Source organism: Hemicordylus capensis, chromosome 4 (genome assembly GCF_027244095.1).
Source record: "Hemicordylus capensis ecotype Gifberg chromosome 4, rHemCap1.1.pri, whole genome shotgun sequence".
NCBI lineage: Eukaryota > Metazoa > Chordata > Lepidosauria > Squamata > Cordylidae > Hemicordylus > Hemicordylus capensis.
Genome location: NC_069660.1, coordinates 268,434,967 through 268,457,315, shown reverse-complemented (window position 1 = coordinate 268,457,315; position 22,349 = coordinate 268,434,967). Strand labels below are relative to the sequence as shown.

Below are 22,349 nucleotides of genomic sequence, written 5' to 3'. Positions count from 1 at the left end.
GCTAAATATTTTGTTTGTTCAGGAAATACTGGATGCTTACAATGTATTCCTCCCTAATTTATCTTGTATTGTATAGGCTTATTATGAAGCTCCTGTGATGTAAAAGTTTCTTTCTGCTGTTGGGGTAGGGGCAGGAGGAATCTAAGTATCACAGTAATAAGTAGCGTTTGAATTGTCATATTTTAGGGCAACTAACTCCATTTTCAGCTTGTAAGAGGTTGTTAGATGAATTTGGTTGTGGACGAACTTATTTACACAGTTAAGCATTTCCAGCAGTAAAAGTGAAACCAAGTCGGCTTTTTGTGTTTAACTGGCAAATGGGAAGGAAAAGGATGGGAGTGCCAGAAATGTGATATCCCTGGTAGTCTGGGATTGGTTAATATGGCTGTCACTCTGCATGGATTATGAGAAGCTCTCATTTGCTGACAAGAGTGTTGTGTGTCAGGGATGGAGTGAAGCAAATCTTTGCTCTTAAGGCTGCTCTCAGTGAGTAAACAAGCTGGGAAATAGTGCAGCTGTGCTTTTTAAATATGCACTGCAGGAGATTTCAGCAAGCTGATGATATATCGCGCATTAATGGTGAAAAGATAAACACATTTGGAGAGTGCAGGAAGGGCCTTGTGTTTTTATGTTGGCAGAATGCTTCCTAATGAATAAGAATGTGCTGCTAGCTTTGCAGAGCCATATGGCAGCTTTTCTAATTTTAGTTCAGTGCAGATGCATAATTCTCTCTTGCTTTACTTCCTAAAACCTTTCTGTGGTGATATGTACCTTTTCCTGTAATATCTTAGCTTTTAGCAGCAAATGTGCTTGTTGTTCTAATGACTTCTCTTACTCTGCAAAGTTGTGTTGCAAAATGTTGCTGCAATACTTTATAATTATTTTTCTAAATAAAATCTAAACTGTGACTGGAGATGACATAACTTTCTTGCTGAGCCTTAACATTGTGATGGTAGTTAAGCATTTATACTCTTCTGAAAAAGTGATGAAATCTTGTGACAATAATGGACATACTTCTGCTGACTGAAATGCTAGGACATGTTAATCCAGCGCGTGCAAGCCTATGAAAGCATTGTAGACTCCGAGCGAGATTTTTGAGTTGTGAATAATGGAGCTAAAAGAATGTAGCCTCTTTTCAATAGTGAATAAAGCATACAAATAACTTGCAATATATGCGATATAAAAACACCACGTACTGAATCAGTGTAATGAAGTATTTCATTAGAATCAGTGTAATGAAGTATTTCTTATAAAGACCCACCACATGCTCTTGTAAAAAATCTTGTGTTTAAAACAAACAAACAAACAAACAAACAAACAAACAAACTGTGGCCAGATCTTGTGAAAATGGTAGCCAGATTCAGACTTAGTAGGAAAGCATGTTTTCCCGTTGGACACTGCACTGTCTCTTCCAAAGAAGGGGCTATAGCTCAGTGGTAGAATTTCTGCTTAGGATGCAGAAGGTTCAGATTCAATCCCTGACATATCTAGAGAGGAATGAGAAACATTCCTGCCCTAACCTCTGCTAGTCAGAGTAGACAATATTGAGCTAGATGGACCAGTGGGTGTGACTCAGTAGATGGCACGTTTTATGTTTCTGTGTTTTGATGTTTAAGAGGAGGGTGAAAGTGTTTGCTTTCAGGCTTAACTAAACCACAGTCCTGTATTACATATTAACTTGGGGAACTGTGGTTTAGCTCAAGCCGCAATTAGGTAACAAATGGGGATCTGAATCCACAGTTGGCCTTACCTAATCCGGTTTGTTTACTGTAGCTTGAACTAAACCCTCTGCCTACAGTTATTTCCTTTTAAGAAAAAGAAAATTGAAGAAAGCAGACCTTTGTATAGACATGCCCTTCCAGCAACACATCACAAGGGACATCATGCATATAGCTAGGTGGAAATCGTGTTTTAGATAAGTGGGCTGCATCATAAAAGCTATTTCCTCTCATTTTCTTATTTGGCAGAATTCATGCCAGGAGTTCTGCTCTGTGTACTGACACAGAGTAGTTTTGCACTGAAGCACATTTGTGGTAGTGAAGCCTTCCCACAAACTGAGCCTGATTGTCACTGATTTTTCATTTGTTTTTGTTCAGCCATGAAACAGATGCTGACTATCCTTTCCTTGCTAAAAAAAAAAGTTCAATTTGCTTGGTTATTGGACAAAACTGACCCTATCCACTCCCAGCACAGTACCTCCAGTGACCGTTGCTGTTGTCCATCTTATGTTTATTTTTAGATTGTGATACCTTTGGGGACAGGGATCCACCTTATCTATCTATCTATCTATCTATCTATCTATCTATCTATCTATCTATCTGTGTCATTCGCCCTGCGCCATTTTTGGAAAGACAATATAGAAATCAATCAATCAAATAAATTCTTTTCTTCCTCCTGTCTATTTGCAATGAGGATTATTTTTGTTGTTGCAAAAATTATTTGTTTTTGTTCATTATTGTTGTTTCTTCTTTTCTATTCTACTTATTGTTGATAAAATAATCTGCCATATTTCAGAACCAAAACACTATTTCCCCATGAACTTCAGCAAAAATATTTAGAGGGATGAATTGGAAGGGAAGGGTGTCTTATAGTACCTTTTTCTTCAAGCTTCGACTGTGCTATAAATATTCTCGCTGCTCTCAGAATTACAATTTTGCATTGCAGAGTTCATTCTGTTTGTACAAGCAGTTCTCAGGTGATGATTCCAATCACTCACAGAGACTTACGAATGGACTAAAACCAGAGAGATCCAGGTTCAAATTACTGCTCAGTCATATAGCTCACTGGATGACCCTGGGCCAGTAATGCTCTCAGACTAACTTGCCTTGCAGGGTTGTTGTGAGGATAAAATGAGTGAAGGCGGAGAGACCTTGAATCCTTGGACAAAAAGCAGGATAAGAATGTAATAATACTTCCAATAATCCTTGTTGTGGGAATATCATTGTTGTTGTGTGGGTTGGCTAGTTATGGAAAGTCATCTTTCTTTCCTGACAAAGACTTTGTACCATTATTAATGAGAAACAGCTTCAACCTCAACAAGATCTGTACAGTTCTGAAGTCTTCCTTTTGCTTACAGTCCCCATTCACTGTTCCTCTGATTGCATTATATGCATGTGTTGTATATAATATATTGTATATAATATGTATGCATTATTATAATATGGTGAAATTAATGCAAAGTGGATATTTCATGACCTAGATGGAACACATCACAATCACTATTCTTGGCACAGAGACGACGGTACTGCTTCCAGCTGAATATGGATCTAGAGCTGAACAGTTTTTGTAGTTCAACCTGCACACTAACATTGCACAGATTCTAAATGTTTCTGTGTTCTTCTTTTGTCAGTATAATCTTGTTGACCCATTTTGTGGACAAACATAATTTAGTTTTTCGCGGAGGAACCACACACATTTAATGATCCAGTCAGTTAGTTGTCAGCTTACTTATTCTGGCTTCTCTGAGTAGCTATGCCTTTGCATCATCTTGACACAAAGAAAATTATACCATATTTCTATGCCCAGTCAATTTCTTATATTTATCTGTTAATTATGGGTGCTCCTGCTCTCAAAGCGTCTACTGAGGGGTAGAACTAATTCCTGTGCAGAAAAGAACAAAAGTTGCTGGGCCTCTTTCATAAATTTTAGAGTTCAAGATGGGTGCTTGAAACAGGGACTAGCTTAATTAAAGATATCACATGTGAGTGGAGATATCACATGTGAGTCATGTGAGTAGAGTTCTGCTCGCACAATGGGGCTTTCCTACCTCCTCCTCCTCCTCCTCATTATGTCCCTGCAACTCTCCAGAAACAGTGCAGGAATGGCGCAGAAGGACTGCGGTTAGGGTTAGGCGGGGAAGGGCAGTAATCAGTGGAAATGGCGGAGGTGGTGCATTGCACAAGTGGAAGTGCTTTCCCACTTATGCAAGGCACAGTTGGATTACAACCTGGAGTTCATATTCCAAATGAGAGGAAATACTAGAGCCAGGTTTCCTTTCCCCCCTGCTTTCACTGGCAGCTACGATTTAGAGCAAAGGCAGGTAATGGAATTTTTTAATGATCCAGATTGTCATAGTAGCTGTTGTAATTGACTCTGTTGTGTTGCCACTTCATGCACAAAAACATTTTCCTTTACATCATGGTACAGTAGAAATGTGGAAAATAAATTACTCTATACTCTTCCCTGGCAAATCAGCAACTTTTGTTTTCTACACAGTATGGCAATTGAGATCCAAAAGCCCAGTTTATTTTGCAGTGCAAACAAAACACAGAGCATTATGTTGTATATTTATTCTTTTCTCTTTAATGAAGATATAATCATATGAATTTGGCCTAGTTGATGGAAAATACTAAAAGTCATGGTCCTTGTGTGGTATAGTTTTTAGTTTCATAACAGATGCTTTACATTTCCTAACCAGCACTATTTTATACAAGTGTGAGCTGAATTAAGTATGTTTGATTCAATAATTATCATCAGTGTGGGACTGCTGGTTGTCCACAGATGTAGGAAGTGTAAATTGTTAATGCAAGTATAACAGTCTTAATAAGCTTTGATTTGTCAGTTATTCCTAAAATGGCATGTGAGATCTCACATTTATATTAAGCAACAATAGGTTGCTTTTCATAGAAAGAACTTGTTTTTATAACTCTTTATTTAGGCTTTATCAAAATAGCAATAAAGACAGCCTTTAGGAATTTAAACATTACAGGATGTTTTAGCATCTACAACTTCGTCTTATGCAGCTGTGCTAAATCACATTTGGAAACAATTTCATTGGCTCCTAGCTAGTCTCCAGTCCCAATTCAAATTTCTGTTTTGATCTTTAAAGCCCTAAATGCTCTGAGCCAGGATAGCTTAAGGATCACTTTTTCTCATAGGAATCTATTCATGCCTTAAAGTACATGGATGGTTAACCAGGACGGGGCCTTTTTGGCAGTGGCACCAAGAACATGATGTTTGCTTCCTGGGGAGGTTTATTCCACTGCCTTGCTCCTGGTTTATAAACTAGCTACAGTCGTTCTCTTTAAGATTGGGGCTCTTGTTTCTCTACGGAAGTTCTTTCCAAGTTCTGATTGTTATATTTTCTGCTAATTGGATACAGTAATATATTTATCGTTTTCAAGTGTCTTTTTTAAAAGTAGACTATTAAGTCACCTTGTAGACCCTCTAGGGGGCAAAGCAGGATTAAAAAATAGTTTAATAATAATAAAAATAAGTAAGTTTCCTTTTTGGTGGTCTTTTGGGGATGTATCTGTATCACTTAGGCTCTAATTCACATCATTCTTTGTATTTACCTTTTAATTTTCATTTAAAAACATAGTGGCTCAAGAAATACACCCTATGGCTGTATAAATACATGAAGGTACTTGCAAATTAGAATTGAGAAGCGTATTATTTAATTTGTTTATATTTAAAGTCATAATTCTTATAAGCAAAGACTGTTCCAGTGTTCTGTAATCTAGCTGAATATCAACTAGGTATACTGAGTTTGTCCTGATCTGTGTTCTGTATCTCTCCTCAAAAGCCTAAAATCAAAGGACAAATCTAACCACACCAATCTCAGACCCAACTTTCAAATTCTGGTTAAGAGTGAATTTCTGTTGTCATTACTGTGGCTCTTCTGTTGACATGACTGTGGCTAAGGCTGTTGGGAAAGATCTGTGCAAACAAAAATAGAGCCTGGGGGCGAGGAGTACATGATCCCTACAGCCTGCCCCTGATCCCTTGTTGTAGTTAAGGAACTGGGAGTGTTTTTTCTTGGTGGATCTGACTAGGTCTATCTCTGTTGCTGTGCCTCTTTGCTATAATTAGTGACAAGCATAATCTTCTTATACAGTTCTTCTATGTTCTTTAGTTCATAGTCTGTTTTTCTCCCTCCCTTTTTAATGTGTAGAAAAAGCAGCAGCAGCCAATGAAGATGAAGTGCAGAAAGCTGATGTGTCATCTACAGGTCAGAGTGTCATTGACAAGGATGCACTTGGACCAATGATGCTTGAGGTGAAGTTCATAAGGTTTTCTGTATTTAGGATTAATTATGCTATCCAGATAGCATTCAGATGAATGAAAACAGCACAAATGTGAACCTGTATACAGATTGTCAAACTATGTAACATGTATTTATTAGGCCTATGTCCGTACAAAAAGATCTGGTCCAATTTTGAAAACATCAGAATCTGATTCTTGGGCCCCTGTGGGGAGTTGGATGTCAGGTCAGATTTCCCATCTGAATTCCAACTTAATATTGTATTGTTCTCCATAGAAGTCACTGGGGAAATGAAAAAATTTAGGAAAAGTAAAGGACTGTGCCTAGGACTCTGAAATTTGGCAGAGGTGAAGTACAGGATGGAAGGACTCTGTGTAGTAAATTTGAATGGGACAGTCCTGCAGTTTTAAATGGTTGTTTTTAAATGGGGTGTTCTTGTGCAAGAGCACCATTTTGGCAAGGCTAGAACAGTGTTCTTGTGCAAGAGCACCATTCTGGAGAAGTCAGAATGGTGCACTTGTGCAAGAACACCATTCTAAGCTCTAAGACTCCTCATGTTGACAGTACTGAGCTGGATAGGTCAAGAGTCTTACTTGGTATGAGGCAGCTTATTCTGTTGAAGTCAGAGACTTATCTGGTAGTGCATTGTCTCTGAAACACAGAATGTAATTTTGTATGCATGTTCTGTTAATTTTAGTTTTCTTGTCCATTCATATCACCTCTACAATGCACCATCAGAGCTGCCTATCCATGAAGGGAGAAGAGTTTTCTTGCATTGTTTCTCCACCATTTTGTGTTAGTGGAGTACTGCCAAGGAAATTATGATCTCCCTCTGATCTTTCCCCTAATCTCCCCCTCAGCGAGTAAGGGCAATCACGCTTTTCCCTTCCATGTGTGGAAGGGGAGTTTGGGATATGATTTTTCATATGAGATTCATGTCTTGAAGTCAAATGATTCCTGTGTACATTTCAGGAATTAGCAAGGAGAAACGTACACTTGTAGGCTGCAGATGACAGGGAAGGAACTGGTTGTAAATGAAGATATACAAAAGTCCCTAGTCACCTTTTGAAATTTGAATTGTTTTTGAATCTCCATTATCAAACTTGCAAATTTGTAAATTGATCATACTCTTCGTTATTAATTCAGCTGGGCCATAATCAAGGCCCAGACTTAAGCAGTTCCCTCGGTGGAGGGAATTCTTTTGGGCTGTTTTAAAGCTGAGGGCTTGTGGTGCTTTTTAAAATATAAATCCTGGTTTAATCAGGATTCTCAAAGTGAGTTTAGGAGCACATATTATTTTAATCTTTAATCTTTTTAATCTGGGTTGGTGACAGTTGTTCATAATGCTAAAACCAGGTAGAGGGAACAGTTGAATTTTGCACAACTATGACCCAGTTCTAGTTCCTGGTTCTCTTGTACATCTGCAGTGAGCATAATGTATGTTTTATAAAACAAACTTCACTGGGCACCCACCCACAATGCACTGCACAGTCACATCCCGACCCCCATATCTCTGTGCTGCTGCAGGAAGCAATGGACTGTCTGGCGTGCAACCTGTGCACCCTGACCCTCCCAGACCTGTCATCCAGATCATCTGTGGGGAAGGTGAGCTTTTGCTGCCTGACCTGCCGCCCACCCTGAAGCATTCTCATACAATCATGAGGAAGAGCTCATTTCAAGTGGTATAATGTTGAAATGATCTGTAAGGTTTTCAGGTGGCATGGTTGTTCTTCCTTCACCTAATTTGAGTTTGCCCCGAAGAATTTATATACAATCTGAAAGTGTGTAAATCATTAATATAGTTTGAATTCAGTCATTGCATTTGCTCTTTTTTGTATGATACAAAATTGAATGCAGGAAAGTTCTGAGTTATTCCTAAGCTTTTATGCTCAGTCATGCTTGTATCAAATCAGCAGGTGTTGCTAAGCAACACAACTGATTTTTTTGTATGAAAACTTTGTATTGGTTTTCAAAGCAATTCTAATGAGGCTGAACTGCTTTCTCCCCTCCTCCTGACTCCCCAATCAAGGAAGAAACTAAAGATGGTGACTGGCCTTTTTCTGGCATTCCAGAATGCCCTGGTGCCGTGAACCCACCAAAGCAGCTACACAACAGGAAAGCCATGTCCAGTGGTGGCACTGAGGCAAAAAGTTGCATAGTGACCAAAACCAGTATGCAGGCACTTATGCAGCGCTACTTCCATTCAATATTTTTAGTCATTGCCCAGCTTCCCACCTCTGCAACACCACCCATGCTGCCTTTCACATTGTGCAGCAGCCCTTGTGGGTCCCTAATGTCACTATTGCATTTGCAGGATGTCAGACAATATGTTACTTGAAGGCTTTTACTTTAACATATAACGTTTATTTCATTTTCTGCAGCAGTTTGGTGTTAAGCGATTTTTGGAGATAATCGCATAGCAGCTTTTATTTTTATTTTTTCCCCTAAACTATGCACTAAAATGCATTTTCTTACCCTTCAGGCCCTCGATGGGTTCTTCTTCGTAGTGAATCTGGAAGGTAATGTGGTGTTTGTGTCGGAGAATGTGACACAGTACTTAAGGTACAACCAAGAAGAGTTGATGAACACCAGTGTCTATAGTATCCTGCATGTAGGGGACCACAATGAATTTGTCAGAAACCTGCTGCCAAAATCTTTAGGTACAGTGCTCCAAATACATTTCAATTTTTTGTCTTCATTTCATAAGTTGGTGCTGTAATTGCTTGAGTTTAATGTCATGTAAATTGAATGTCTTTAGTGTGGAAGCTATTTTTATGCTTTCTTTTTGCCTCTAAATCAAGTTCTCAAATGACTTTCTTTCTGCTTCTCTTTTGGACTTTATGCATAACTTCATATAACAATTGACAGTTCTCTGGATGGCTTGCTTTGCTATAGATTCACCAGTTTGAATTCTTATGAGTACAAGTAGCATTACTTCTACGATGTGTTTTTTTCTTTCAAATCCAAGCTATTTTATGATTGGAGGTTACAGTAATATTAGAAATTTATTTTCAGATACCGGTGGCCTTTGTTACCCACGATTTGAACAACCGCAGTTTCTCATAAACACAGATGAGTCTTAGAGATCCAGTTTCTTTACCTGAAAAATAAAAATAGGCTAAAATTTGCCTGCTCACCATTTTGAGTGGCCAGAAATGACCCGGTAATATCATTTCTGGCCACCATTTTGTGGCTGGGGATGGGAAATCCCCATGATTTTTCATGAAAAATCAGAGGAATTGGGGGCTTGTGGGGGCATGGCTGGATACCTGGAGAGCAAGCTACAGTACTTTATTTCTCTTATTTCTGCCTCCTCCTCCCCGCTTCTTTAGCCCTGTGACTATGTAGAAACCTAACCCCTTGATTCTCATAGGGGTAAGATTTCATTATTTGTGGTTTCCAGATTCATGCCTATAGGTGAGAACAGGGCCATCTGTATTTATTCTTTGTTCTTTTTTTTTTTTTGTACAAATGTAGGTTAAAGCTAATGTACACTTTTCCTGCTCCACCTTTTCTGCAGCTGCTAACAGCTGCAAATCAATTCCCACCTTTCTCCCACCTTTTTTTCACCAAATAGGCCTGCATTCTCAGTGGGGTGTATCCCCTGGCAAGAAGGAGTTGTGAAAAAATTCTGCAGAGGAATAGAATCTGAAACAAGTGAAGCCTTCCTTCCTCAGCCTGACACCTAGGCAGATTAAGTATCTGCTAGTAGGTGATCTCCATTGGATTTCTCCATTGGAGGTGTCTTCATCCCCATGTCCCCTAACCAAACACAAATCAGAGAAGAAGGAAACTTGAGAAGAGCTACAGAGTTGTTCTAATGCTGCTCTCCTGTAGGTGATTTAGGTGGGGTTGAAGTTCCATTCTGTTGTTTAGGTAAGGGTCTGCAGGCCTGCGGAACAGATGGTTATGGCTGGGTTTGGAGGTGTCAAGTTATAGGAGATGCTCAGAAGATCAAGTAAGTTTCAAAGGGGGGTCAGAATTCAAAGTGGTTAAGAAACACCTGGAAGTGGTAGCAGTTGAAGAGGCAGCTGCTCCCTAAGCAGAGAGCAGCATTTTGTGTTCCTTAGGAATCATCATAATCCTATGTCTTCCTACGTATATATGCTATCCTTTTGTTTAATGATTTGATGTTTTTGACCCTTGTGTGTTAGGTTCTGATCTGCTTGTGTTCCTAGTACTGTTCTGAGCCTACAGAAAATGACTTTGGCTTTCTGTTGCATTGGAGACTCTTCTTGTGGGTCATTAGTATGTAATATTTGCATGATTTGTTCAAATACCCATCGAGATTCCCTAGGCTGAGAACAGGGCTTCATTTTTTTGTTTGCAGAGATTTGGTATTTTGGACTGCCTTGTTGGCTTGTCCCTTAATAAATGGCTAATTTAGAAGAAATAATGTGGTCACAAATAAGTTTGATCTTCCCAGTCGAGTGTTAAAATTGATGGGTATTTTCTCCTCCCCCTGTATTGATATGTTGACGTACAGAAATACATACATTGAAAACTTTGAAGTACAGCATGAGTGTTTGCTTTCTGATAGAAGTCGCTGTGATGTGACATAAACATTTTTGGCTGTATGTCCATCTCCTTTTTCACTTGAACTGGAGTTGACTACAACTGGTATTGTTTACAGGATATTCTTCCCATCTTGCTCCTCTCAGTTGACTAGATTATTCCTAATAATTTAAACAAGGCCATTTAGAATGCTTTGGTCAGCACCTAATCCTTGCACACGGTCTTTGTTTTACTCAGTCAACGGGGGACCTTGGTCTGGTGAAGCTCCTAGGCGCAACAGCCATACCTTTAACTGCCGTATGTTGGTGAAACCTTTAACGGATTCTGAAGAAGAAGGCCATGATAACCAGGAAGCACATCAGAAATATGAAACTATGCAGTGCTTTGCTGTTTCTCAACCAAAGTCCATCAAGGAAGATGGTGAAGGTAAGCAGAGCATGTGTTATAGGACTGTATTGTATTTAGTCCTTTCCAAATAAAACAGACCTTAAAAAAAGAAGAATCAACATCTAAGGCTGAGTTAACCAAACTTCTGCACTTCTGGATTAGTGTCCCCCACCCCAGCAACTCCTTGTCAGTGTGAGCTCACTATGTAAAAATACCCAGTTATGTGAACTCTTGATATTTCCTGGCCCTTGCAAAGTATCTTATAAGAACATAAGAACAGCCCTGCTGGATCAGGCCCAAGGCCCATCTAGTCCAGCATCCTGTTTCGCACAGTGGCCCACCAGATGCCGCTGGAAGCCACAGGCAGGAGTTGAGGGCATGCCCTCTCTCCTGCCATTACTCCCCTGCAACTGCCATTACGCCCCTGCAACTCATTTGCAAATACCAAGTAACTCATTTGCAAGTACAACTCATTTGCAAGTACTGCAACTCATTTGCAAAATATCTCATTAGCAGGTAGAGTAGTCAGAATTCCTTTTTCTCTTTTAAATGTGATTATCTTCACTGCATATGGCAGTGAACTGTATTCAAAGCACTTTGATGAGGCCCTAAACATATTTCCATGGACATGGTGGCTGACATCCAGACTAAGCATACATGCAGTGTTCTGTGTTCCAGACTAAAGCAGAGTGGGTGCTCGTTGGGAAGGGATTTTGTCTATCTCCACTTACCTCAGAAGCACTCTGCCACTCCAAAATATCTCCCTGATGACCATCAGGGACATATTTTGGGTGGCACATACATAGTGCTTGAGAGGGAAGGGAAGATTGCTGAAATTTGTCCTTCCCGCCATTTATACTGACAGTACTGTGTTAGTTGAAATCATCTTCAGTAGTGACACGCCCCACGTGGCACCTGTGCTTCAGCCACTGGGTCCAGCTCCGGGTCCTGCATTTTAAGAAGGGTATTGAAAAACAGGTTCATAGGAGGGGAAGCAAGATGGTGGGGTGTCTAGAAGCCAAGGACTATGGAGAACAGTTAAAGTTCTGGTTATGTTTAGCCTGCAGAAGAGAAGACTGTTCTCTTTTGGCTTATCCTGAGATGTATTCGAGGTACAAGAGAACTTAATTGTTCACAGAACTGCTGTTCACAGTTCCACGGGGTCTCTCATTGACACCCTTTTTCAGTATCTGTGGATATGAAGGGGTGAAAACCCATGTCTAAAGACTTATCTTTTACCCAAGCTTTTTAGCTTTTTAACTTTCAATTTTTAAACTTTTGATTGTTTATTATTTGTTTTAAATTGTTTTTAGTATTTGTTTGTTGTGAACCGCCCTGAGACCTTGGGTTAGGGCGGTATAAAAATGTGCTAGCTAGCTAAATAAATAAATAAATAAATAAAGTATCCAAAGTTCCTAGAGGGCCAGAAGTGACCACAGAGGTCACTTCTGGCTGCCATTTTGTTTCACAGAGCCCAGGAGGAAGCAGGAGAAGCCATTTTGTGGCTCTCTATTGTTTAAAAAATGGACTTTTCCCTGCGGTTTTTCATGATTTTCAGGGGCATTTCACTCTTTGGACGGCATTCCAAATGCCTCATTACTTGCGATTCCATTGCTCACGGCAGTAGGCGAGGAACGGAACCTCTGCAAGTAATGAGGTTCTCCTTTACAGCAGCTTTGAAATGTTTCACATTTATAAATATTCAAAAAGTGTGTTCACATATGTTAGGTGTCTGAGTGAAATAGTGATGCTCCAGCATTACAGATGTATGCAATGCACAGGTGAAAAAGAAAATAAATGCAGCTGCTTATTTTTGTAACTGTCTTCCTTAAAAAATAAATAAATCTGCATTTAGATGGAGCATTAAGTTGCTGAAGTTTAAGAGGGACAAGCTAGAAGGCTTTCACCATCAGCTCCTGCAGAGCCTGAGAGTCAGAGTAGGTTAAGCTGGGGTAGCCTCTTCTCTGCCTTCTTCTGTAGAAATCAATTTGTCTTAAGGACAACTGTCAAACAGTGGCCCCTTAGGCATTAACACTTCAGGGCCATTCGGGGGATGCTTGGGAACTGGTTCCTGGCTTGGGCAGACTGAACATCCCAGTAAGTATTCCCAAAGTGCTCCTTGGAGACTTTGACAAGTACAGTATTCAGTCATGGGACAGATGGGTTTGTGTGCCATTTTTTTATTCTTATTCTTATTCCTATCTATCTATCTATCTATCTATTTGAAACTTCGCTGCCTTATTGAACAGTGTTTTTTTAAACCCCATTTAGTGTAACCCTGCATTGTTTTGTTAGATATGTTCCTTAGATCTACTTCCCTACCTCTTCAATTAAAAACAATTCTCTTCTGTTTAAGATTTGCAGTCTTGCTTGATTTGTGTGGCAAGAAGAGTTCCAATGAAGGAAAGGCCACTTCCGCCCACATCAGAAACGTTTAGCACTCGTCAGGATCTGCTAGGTACGATAAGAATATTAATTGACTCTTCTTTTCTTTTCTTTTTTTGAAAAGGAATGTCTCTATTACAACAATTATGTAACAATCTTTTTGTAAAATTCAGGCAAGATAACTTCACTAGACACTAGTACCATGCGAGCAGCTATGAAACCTGGCTGGGAAGATGTGGTAAGAAGGTGCATTCAGAGATTCTATGCACTGAATGAGGGAGATTCTTTTGCCAAGAAGCATCATCAGGAGGGTAAGGTTCCTCTATATTTGTTCAACTTTAGGTGTTCTAATTGGATGTATATAGTAGTAAGGAAGGAGCAATAGACCTTCAGCAGATATTTTGTAGAAGTTCTTTATGGACCATAATGCAGATATTGTAGGTATTATAGTGCCATATAAACATGACATTCTTGTGAAAGCAAAGGCTTCCACACATATTGCAGTATCAGTTCTGTGACTGGGCTGAGTTGTCTTTAGTGTTGCAGTGAATAGGAAATGTGCATAACTGGACCTACTTGTTCCATGTTGATAACCTGTGTTGCTGTGAATCAGACTACATGATTCCTTTTAAAACTAAGCACTGTTGTTGATGAAAATGCTGGAACACTTTAAATAGAACACAAAACTGAAGCAGCAAGGAATTACAGTGTGATCAAACGGGAGCTGGCTGACCCAAATATGAATTTAGAGAGCTTATGCAAATGTTGAACTTCTGAATGATGCATTTCTCCTGTCAGCGTCCTATACTCCTGAGGAATTATTGGAACAAATGACAACCTAATTTCCTGGTGGCAGTTTGGGATCAGATAGATAGATAGATAGATCTAAAAGCATTTTAAGCATTAGACACATTTTTGACACACACATTTTGGATAGACTAAGTAGCCACCTAATGGTGCAGCGTGGAAGTAATTTGCCTAGGGAACAAGAGGTTGCTGGTTTGAATCCCCGCTGGTATGTTTCCCAGACTATGGGAAACACCTATATTGGGCAGCAGCAATATAGGAAGATGCTGAAAGGCATCATCTCATACTGCGTGGGGGATGGCAATGGTATACCTCTCCTGTATTCTACCAAAGAAAATCAGATGGCTCTGTGGTTGCCAGGAGTCAACACCAACTCAACAGCACAACTTTAATTTAACAAGTAACTGCTAATTGCAAATAAATATTACTTGCCAAACTTGAGGATATGTGAATCTTGCATTATTTGCATAATTTGTCAAATTTTAGACATGTCACATATGTAAGAAGTATTTATAAACAAGCTTGCTGTTTTATACAATAAATTGAATAAGAATGTGCTTTGTCTACCATGCATTGGTTAATGAAATGGCACACAACACTTTTTCCTGAGATGTATTAAAAGTGCCAGGTGTATTCCCTCGCCTTAATTAAAATATTCCTGTAAAGTCTGTCCTTGTCAGTTGCTATGATGATTAGTTGAAACTGTTGGTTTGGGTCATTGAATGTTATACTTTAATATAATATGCCTTTTGGAGTAAAATGTGATAATTTTCTAAACAAGGCACAAATTATATAGATTCTTAAAAGGAAAAGCAAACTGTGCATTGTTGCCTTGAAACTGTAATGAAGACTGGAGCTTTTCGCCTCAAGAAATCCATCTTAACAAACTGCATTCACTCCTGTAAGACTGTCCTTGGGAGATTTGGGTGCCCACCATCATGCTTATAGCCTTCACCTCTTCAGACAAAGGCTGTCAGCCTGTTGTGAGGATGGGGAAGTGATCGATGCACTGGGTGGGACTTCTGGGTCTTTTTCCAGAGTAAAAAAGTATTTTACTCCTCTTAAAAAATTGCGTTTTTAACTCCAGTAAAGAGCATTGGAATGAGGCTACATTCTCCCAGCACAGCCTTACAGAGATGAATGGAGATACTAAGATGGATACGTTAAGACACGAGTACAGCCTCTGGTAAATAATGTCTGAATGAGGCTTGTGTTGAATATTAAATCATTAATGAAAGAGTGTATATTGAAAGAAAATGGTTACATTGTACATTAAGGCCCATAAGTATGGTGCTGCATGGTGAACTTTGCAAGCTACCTCTTTTCCAAAGTTAGAGCTTCCTGTGCCGGCCAACAAGCAACACCAAAAATTTGAGACAACTTCAGAAGCTGCATCTGACACACCACAAGGGCTGTTGTAGGCAGAAGGAGAATGTGTGAAAGCCCTGGTGTGCATACCTACAGGGCCTATATGTAAGACTGGCTTAAATTGGATGAAGAGCTAATTTTTCTTGTTAGAACCTTCTGTGTTTCAAATCTATTCTGTATTCCCCGGGGCTAGTTTGACATACTATTGCAGCTCTGCCATCAAATGAAAAGAAGTATGCCTCTGTGGTATGCCATGGAACTTTTGTGAGCTCCAGTGCTGTGAATCTCAGCCGGTCAAATGGAGAGTTAAATTTTGATGTTTTAATGCCCCATTAAAAGGCCTGATTCAGCCTGGCGGAAGCATGCAAACTCAGTAGGATGTAGGATAGGAAAGGGAGAAGGCTGCTAGTAACTACACTTGGATCAGTGTCATGACTGGAGTTAGTGTTTGAAACATTTTTTGAAATTTGACCTCTACTACCAAATGCAAGGAGTATGATGCACAATTGCAGGAATCAATTATAAGTCTTGGTTTTAAATGCATAAAGGAGGAAGAACCTCATGCAATAGTGAATCATAAATGTGGCATGTTGTATGCTTTACCACTCAGTCCCGAATTTTGCACCAGATGTTAAGCTAAGACTGTATTACGTACATTCTAAACAAATGTAAATACTTTAATTTAGCGGGAGGGGGAAGAGGTTTTGTGCTATTCAAGAAAATGCTATATCTGTTTCTCAGAAATGAGTGTGTTTACTTTAATTGTAATTTTTCTTTTCCTTCACCACCTGTATTATTTATTATTATGGATAATAAATTACAGAGAACTTTTAAAAAGAATCCCAAATGATTATGGGAGTGACCCCCCCCCCCCACACACACACTTGGTTTTGAAAAGTGACTTAAATTTAAGGATCGTAACATCAATGCTGTTGACAAGGGAATGTTGGAATTTCCTGCTTTGTACTGAAAGGACTGTTGCCGCTGAGAGTGCTGCCCAAAGGTTAAACTGAAACAATGACATACCTTCAGTGTGAAATTTTACTTTGCGTTATTCCGCAGTTAACATGGACTTTGTTTTCCTTTTGCATTCTTACTCTGCATAAACTCTTCTCATTGTTTAACGTGTGTTTCCTGTTTTCCTCCTGCCCAAAAAATCCTTTACAATGTATTTTTATGGTAGACAATTTGAAGGCAGGATCGGCCGGGGCAGGGTGGTGGATGTATTGAAACATAGCAGGGTTTCAAGTCAGGAGAGGCACGGGAAACCTGTCCAACATTGTCAGAGTATGAATATCATTCAATATACTGCATGATTTATACAGGAAAAGTGCTAACACATTATGGGTCAGCAATAAAAACTGTCCTTTTGTGCCCCAAAGGAAATGACAAGATGCTTTCAGAGATAAATCTTTAAAACTTAACTATTGTTTTTGAGAGAAAGCTTAGCATTACCTGAAAGAAACATTTGGTGTATTTTCTAAAGTTTGGATGGGGTGGAAGAAAAAAGATACTAAGGCTATTCACATTTATTTATTTATTCATTCATTCATTCATTCATTCATTCATTCATACATTTGACATGTTTTTATACTGCCCAAAACTTATATCTCTGGATGGTTTACAACAAAGCCAAATAAATGACAACAGAAAAGGTTAAAACATTCGTTAAAACAAAATAAATGACAACAAAAAATTAAAACATTACAAGAATTTAAAATTTTTAAACAATATTTTTAAACAATATTAACACTATTAAAACAATATTTAACTAAAAGCCTGGGTGAACATATGCATCTTTAAAGACTTTTAAAATGTTGTCAGAGATGAGGAGGCTCTTGTTTCGGCAGGGAGCATGTTCCAAAGCTTCAGGGCAGCAGCAGAAGGAAAGTAACCAGGAAGGTGTGGGGGGAGGCTGTGCTGTATTTACCTTGCTCCCAGATGATCTCCTTGCCCTCCTGGCCACGTGGCTCTGCTGCGCATAAAAGTGGTAATCCTAGGAGCCCTGAGGCTTGCCAGAGGCTGGAACAATGCATCCCAATGCCCAGTGCTTTGGGGGATTCGCCCAGCAGACAGGGGCACTCTAGGCAGATGGGCACGCTAGATGGGCACCCATCTCTGTGTCTGCTTGGGCTGCAAGCAGCCTGAGCAAACACACAGTCCCAACACCGGGATTAAGGGTGCACTGGCTTTTAAGGTTAAGGGTGTGCTAAGAACTGGGGCAAAAAGCAGGGTTAGGCTAGGCATGAGCAGAGCAACCCAACCCTGGCTGGGCTGCCCTTTTAGAATCAGTTCATGAAAACCAAGAACTGAAACTAGTTTCATCATGTTTCAAAACAAAACGGAAAGTAATCTTTTAAAATAATGATTTACAGTTAAGCCCATTTATTTTATTTTTATATAGAAATCTCTAGGTGGTATACCAATTAAACCATAATATAAAATATAAAACATTTAAAATTCATGATAAAAATCACAATAGATAAAAACAATTTAAAATTTAAATTTCAGTTAAAAGCCTGGGAAAACAGGTACGTCTTCAGGGTCCTCCTAAAAACAAACAGAGATGGAGATGCTCTTATTTCAGCAGGGAGCACATTCCAAAGCCCTGGGGCAGCCACAGAGAAGGCCCAGTCCCAAGTTGCCACCAAAGTTGGCAGCAACCATAACGGAACCTCTCCAGATGATCTTAATAGGCGACAGGTTTCACGACAGAGAAGGCGCTCTCTCAAATCATTTAAAGATGATAAAGAATTAAAGCTCCAAAGGTAGAAGCCCAGATTTCTAAAACTGAAGATCTTGGTTTTCGATGGCAGTGTTGTCTAGGGTACCCTTTTAGGTTTTGGTTTTAAATTATCTCTGTAAGGGTTAGGCTTTTGTGATTAGAATTAGTCTTTGTTATTTAAAAACATGTATGCTACATTAATATTATGCCTTACCCCCTGCCCCGGTATTGGTCATGTGAACAACTTCCATGAATTCCCTTTGAGATAGGAGAGAGCTAATTTAAGTTAACGTGAATTCATACTTTATCTTCAGAGCTTCACAGTGTCTTGGCACTGGCCTCGGTGTCTTGGCACTGATATCCAGATCTGAAAATCCATTCAAGGAAAATGTAGTTCCTGTGGGACTATTTATTTACTAAACTGGATTTAGTAAATATTTACTGAGGTCATTCATACAATTAAAAACTGTGTTCTACCCAGGTTTGTGAGCAGCGTGTGTGCTCCCAATTTTCGGTTGTGTGGAAGCAAAATAGGAGGAAAACCTGGGTAGCTTTTCCTCCTGTCTTCCTTCCACACAATCACTTCTACCCAGGTTTTCCTCTTACCTTGCGTCCACACACCCAAAATTGAGAGCACACACAGCTCCCAAACCCAGGTAGAACACAGTTTTTGATTATGTGGATGACCTCGCTATATTGGGTGCAAATTATAGACTCTTGAAAGTGAAAGAACTGGACACTAAGCAACATTTTTTCATAAGGAGACTGCATGACAAAAAATGCGCTTTTGGTTTTTTTGAAAAAGCATATACTAATAATTTGGGGAATATACTGAGGCAGAATTTCTTCCTGGGCATGGCCATCTTTTCCTCCAGTGAAATCAGTTGTATTGACCAAGCTGCCGTTACGATCTTTCAAGCCATCTGTAGATACTGAGATGCTTTACACGATTGGTGTGAAGTGTCAGACGAGGCTTGTGTGGGGAGAGTGGGCATAGCCCGATCTCCCCACACATGAAGAGTTGCTCGTTGCTGGGTGGCCCAGACGAGTGACTGCTCCAATCAGGAGCTTCAGGGGGAGTTTTGGGGCAAGCAGCCACGGCTGACACAATCAAATAAAAATGGTTAACAGAGTGCTCGCTCCGTTAACCTCATTTAGGGTGGGGGGTAGTTAGGTGGGCTAGCCGCCAGAGAACCACCGGGCTCGCCTGCAAGCCCGGTGGTTCTCACGGTTGCTTGAAACAGGGCTAAGGGAGCCCAGCCAGGTTTCAAGCAATTGTGTGAATAGCTTCACTGTGGTCTCAACGTACATTATTTGATTTTTCTCTCAAGATTGGCACAGAATAGTAAATGTTTAGGAAAATCCTCTCATTAATACACGTCTTTTACTCATATAATTCTACCCACCCTTCCCTGTCTATTGTATTTCAACATGGTTAATGATAAGCAGAGTTTGTCTGATTTATATTCCTCTCTGTTCCACTGGCTAAGAGCAGCTTAAAGCATTTTTTCTAAATGTTAATAGTTTTGTTTCCAAAGGCCTTACAGTCTAAAAGGTAAAATAAAAGTAGGGCACTTGCCACTTGTATTGCTTCAGGGAATCTTGGTAAACCCCAAGTGTCTGAGTCTGCTGCTGGCCCTTGTCGGAATCCGAGAAAGAAAGGGCCAGGTGGCATTTGAGTCAAACAGGCTGATAGTAGGAGCTTTGGTTTCATTGTAACCGGGTTCACTCCCTGACATCTCTAGCCAGGGTAGGAAAGACTCTAGTCAGTGTACCAATGGTCTGACTCGATATAAAGCACCTTCTTTACTTGATTCCATGGGGTGTACCTGCTTCTATAAGCCACCTAATGGTACAACAGGGAAGTAACTTGCCTAGGGAGCAAGAGGTTGCTGGTTCGTATCCCTGCTGGTATGTTTCCCAGACTATGTGAAACACCTATATCGGCAGCAGTGAAATAGGAAGATGCTGAAATGCATCATCTCATACTATGTGGGAGATGGCAATGGGTAAACCCCTGCAAAAAGCGCAGTACATTGGGGGATTTCCCCACAGCCGGACGCTCTAGCTGCCCAGCTCTGTGTCTGCTCGGGCTGCAGGTACTTACACCCTTCTACCTTGGTAATAGCTCAGGGGGAAACCATGGGCTACCCAGCAGGGCAGCACCAAGATTAGGCACGATGCTGGTACCCACACAAGCAGCCTAAGAGGCTAGGGCTGTGCAAACCTGGCTAGGCCTGGTCACATGATCAGCCCGGGTAGGGCTGCTCGTGTGGCGCGCTGGGATCGTACCTGATACCAGTGTTGCTCCACCAGAATATTGCTCCTGTTTCAGGGAAAATGGGAAATCACTCCTGTTTTACAGTACTGTCCAGAAGTGCTGCTAGGATGAAAATGCATGTTTAAGTGCTCAGGTTTTTCAGTACTGTTTTTCAATACTGTTTAAACTCTATTGTAGATAAATACTTTACTGTGATCTCACTTGGTCTTATTCTGCCAATTTATTCTGCCAAATGTTCTGAAATGTTACTCTTCCTTTAACAAATCCTTGCTGGTTTTGCAAAAAGAACTGCATTTTTTTCTTCTTTTTGAAGAAAGAGTGAAAATGGAGATTGACAACCTGACTAATGAAGTGTGAGCACTACATGAGATGTGCTGGTGCAGCTGATGAAATCGACAAATGCAGCATTGGCACTTGTGCGGAAGAACCAATTCCCATGGAAATGTTCTGGAATATGTCCTGGAGGGTTACACAGCCTTCAGAGACTTATTTTTGAGTGGTACAGAGGTCTTATGGGGAGCGGGGAGACATCAATATACCCCTGTGCATAAGTACAGTGCTGCCCTAGTCTGGAACTCAGCAGCAGCACCAGGGCTTCTCATGTCGTACTTGAGCTTCGTTAGTCGGGATGTTGACCAGAGTCCACATTTTCATGTGGTTGATCCTGAAGCATTCCAGGTTTCTTACTGCTTTGTTGTTTTTACTTGTTTTTACAGTGCTGAGGCAGGGACTTGCATTCAGTCCTGTCTATCGATTTTCCTTGTCTGACGGCACTATAGTTTCTGCCCAAACGAAGAGCAAGCTCATCCGTTCTCAGACTACTAGTGAACCTCAGCTTGTAATATCCTTGCATATGCTTCACAGGTAATTTACAAGAATATTTTATCTTAACTCCACTTTCTAGGAATAGCTGCAGCAATACACAATCTACTGTGTCTTGCATTTTGGGTGGCTTGACTCTAGTATGGCAATAAAATAATAACCCCTTTGATTTTAACTGATTCTGTTTTCTAAAGAAGCACAAGTCTTTTGGTCCTAAATAGTAAGTCCCACTGATTTGAATGGGAACATTCAGCATTCATTCAGCTATGATTTGAGATCAACTATGATTTGAATTATTAACAGGTAGGTGTTACTAGCTTTAAAAACAACAACTTTAAAAACAACAACTTGGAGATCTGTTTCTATTCTGACCATTTCTGTGAATATATATTTAATGTTTGGTCTGCTTAAGATTAAGTAGTAATATTTCATGCACATTTTATGCTTTTTGACCTTGCTCTCATGTTCAGGCTCAGATATAATTACCATGACATAGTTGGCTTCTAAACTCAAACTAATTCCTATAACTTAGGGAGACTCTTATTGGAAAAATCTGGAACAGTTCTCTTGGACCCACTAATGATGTAAAATTGTAAGCTATTTTTAAGCAGATAAGAGAATTGGTTTGACAATACCAGCTCTGTTTCAAAATTCATTGCCGTTTCAGATCACTGCCTCCTAAATGATTAAAATATGTTTATTCTTCCAAAAGGGACAATAATTAATTATGTGTGCAAAACACACAGCATGTGGATAGATTGGGACAACTGGTTTCTTAAGAATATACAATTCCCCTTCAGCTTTAAAAAAAAGTGTGTGTACATTAGAAGCAACTGCATATTTGTGTCGGACTTAAACTTTGAATGTACTGTAGCATGCATAGGCTTTCATAAGAGTGCTGTTTCATTGCACAGCTATTACTTATTGACTTTTGCCAAAAGCGAGTAAGTGCCATAAATGTAAGTTAAAGGACTAAAATAACTGTGCAGTGATTACGGACTTCAAAATTGTACCCATGTAACTAAAAGCTGTCGTTTGACAGTTTGAAACTATTTTTGTTTTGAATGAGGTGACAC

General features: G+C 39.8%; 1 protein-coding gene across 8 annotated transcripts in view; it reads left to right on the top strand.

Annotated features, from left to right (window-relative positions):
- The window catches only part of NCOA2 (nuclear receptor coactivator 2), a 206,255-nt gene that overhangs the window by 131,162 nt on the left and 52,744 nt on the right, over positions 1–22,349 (top strand). For 5 of the 8 annotated variants that reach the window (XM_053243941.1, XM_053243943.1, XM_053243940.1 and 2 more), the window contains 6 exons: positions 5,894–5,997; positions 8,466–8,643; positions 10,736–10,924; positions 13,242–13,343; positions 13,444–13,581; positions 21,168–21,315. In XM_053243941.1, the coding sequence (XP_053099916.1) occupies positions 5,894–5,997; positions 8,466–8,643; positions 10,736–10,924; positions 13,242–13,343; positions 13,444–13,581; positions 21,168–21,315 (859 nt within the window). Of the gene's footprint in view, positions 1–449; positions 487–553; positions 580–3,855; positions 4,040–5,893; positions 5,998–8,465; positions 8,644–10,735; positions 10,925–13,241; positions 13,344–13,443; positions 13,582–21,167; positions 21,316–22,349 lie in introns of those variants that run through there. The other 3 variants (XM_053243945.1, XM_053243946.1, XM_053243948.1) reach the window with 3 other exon arrangements.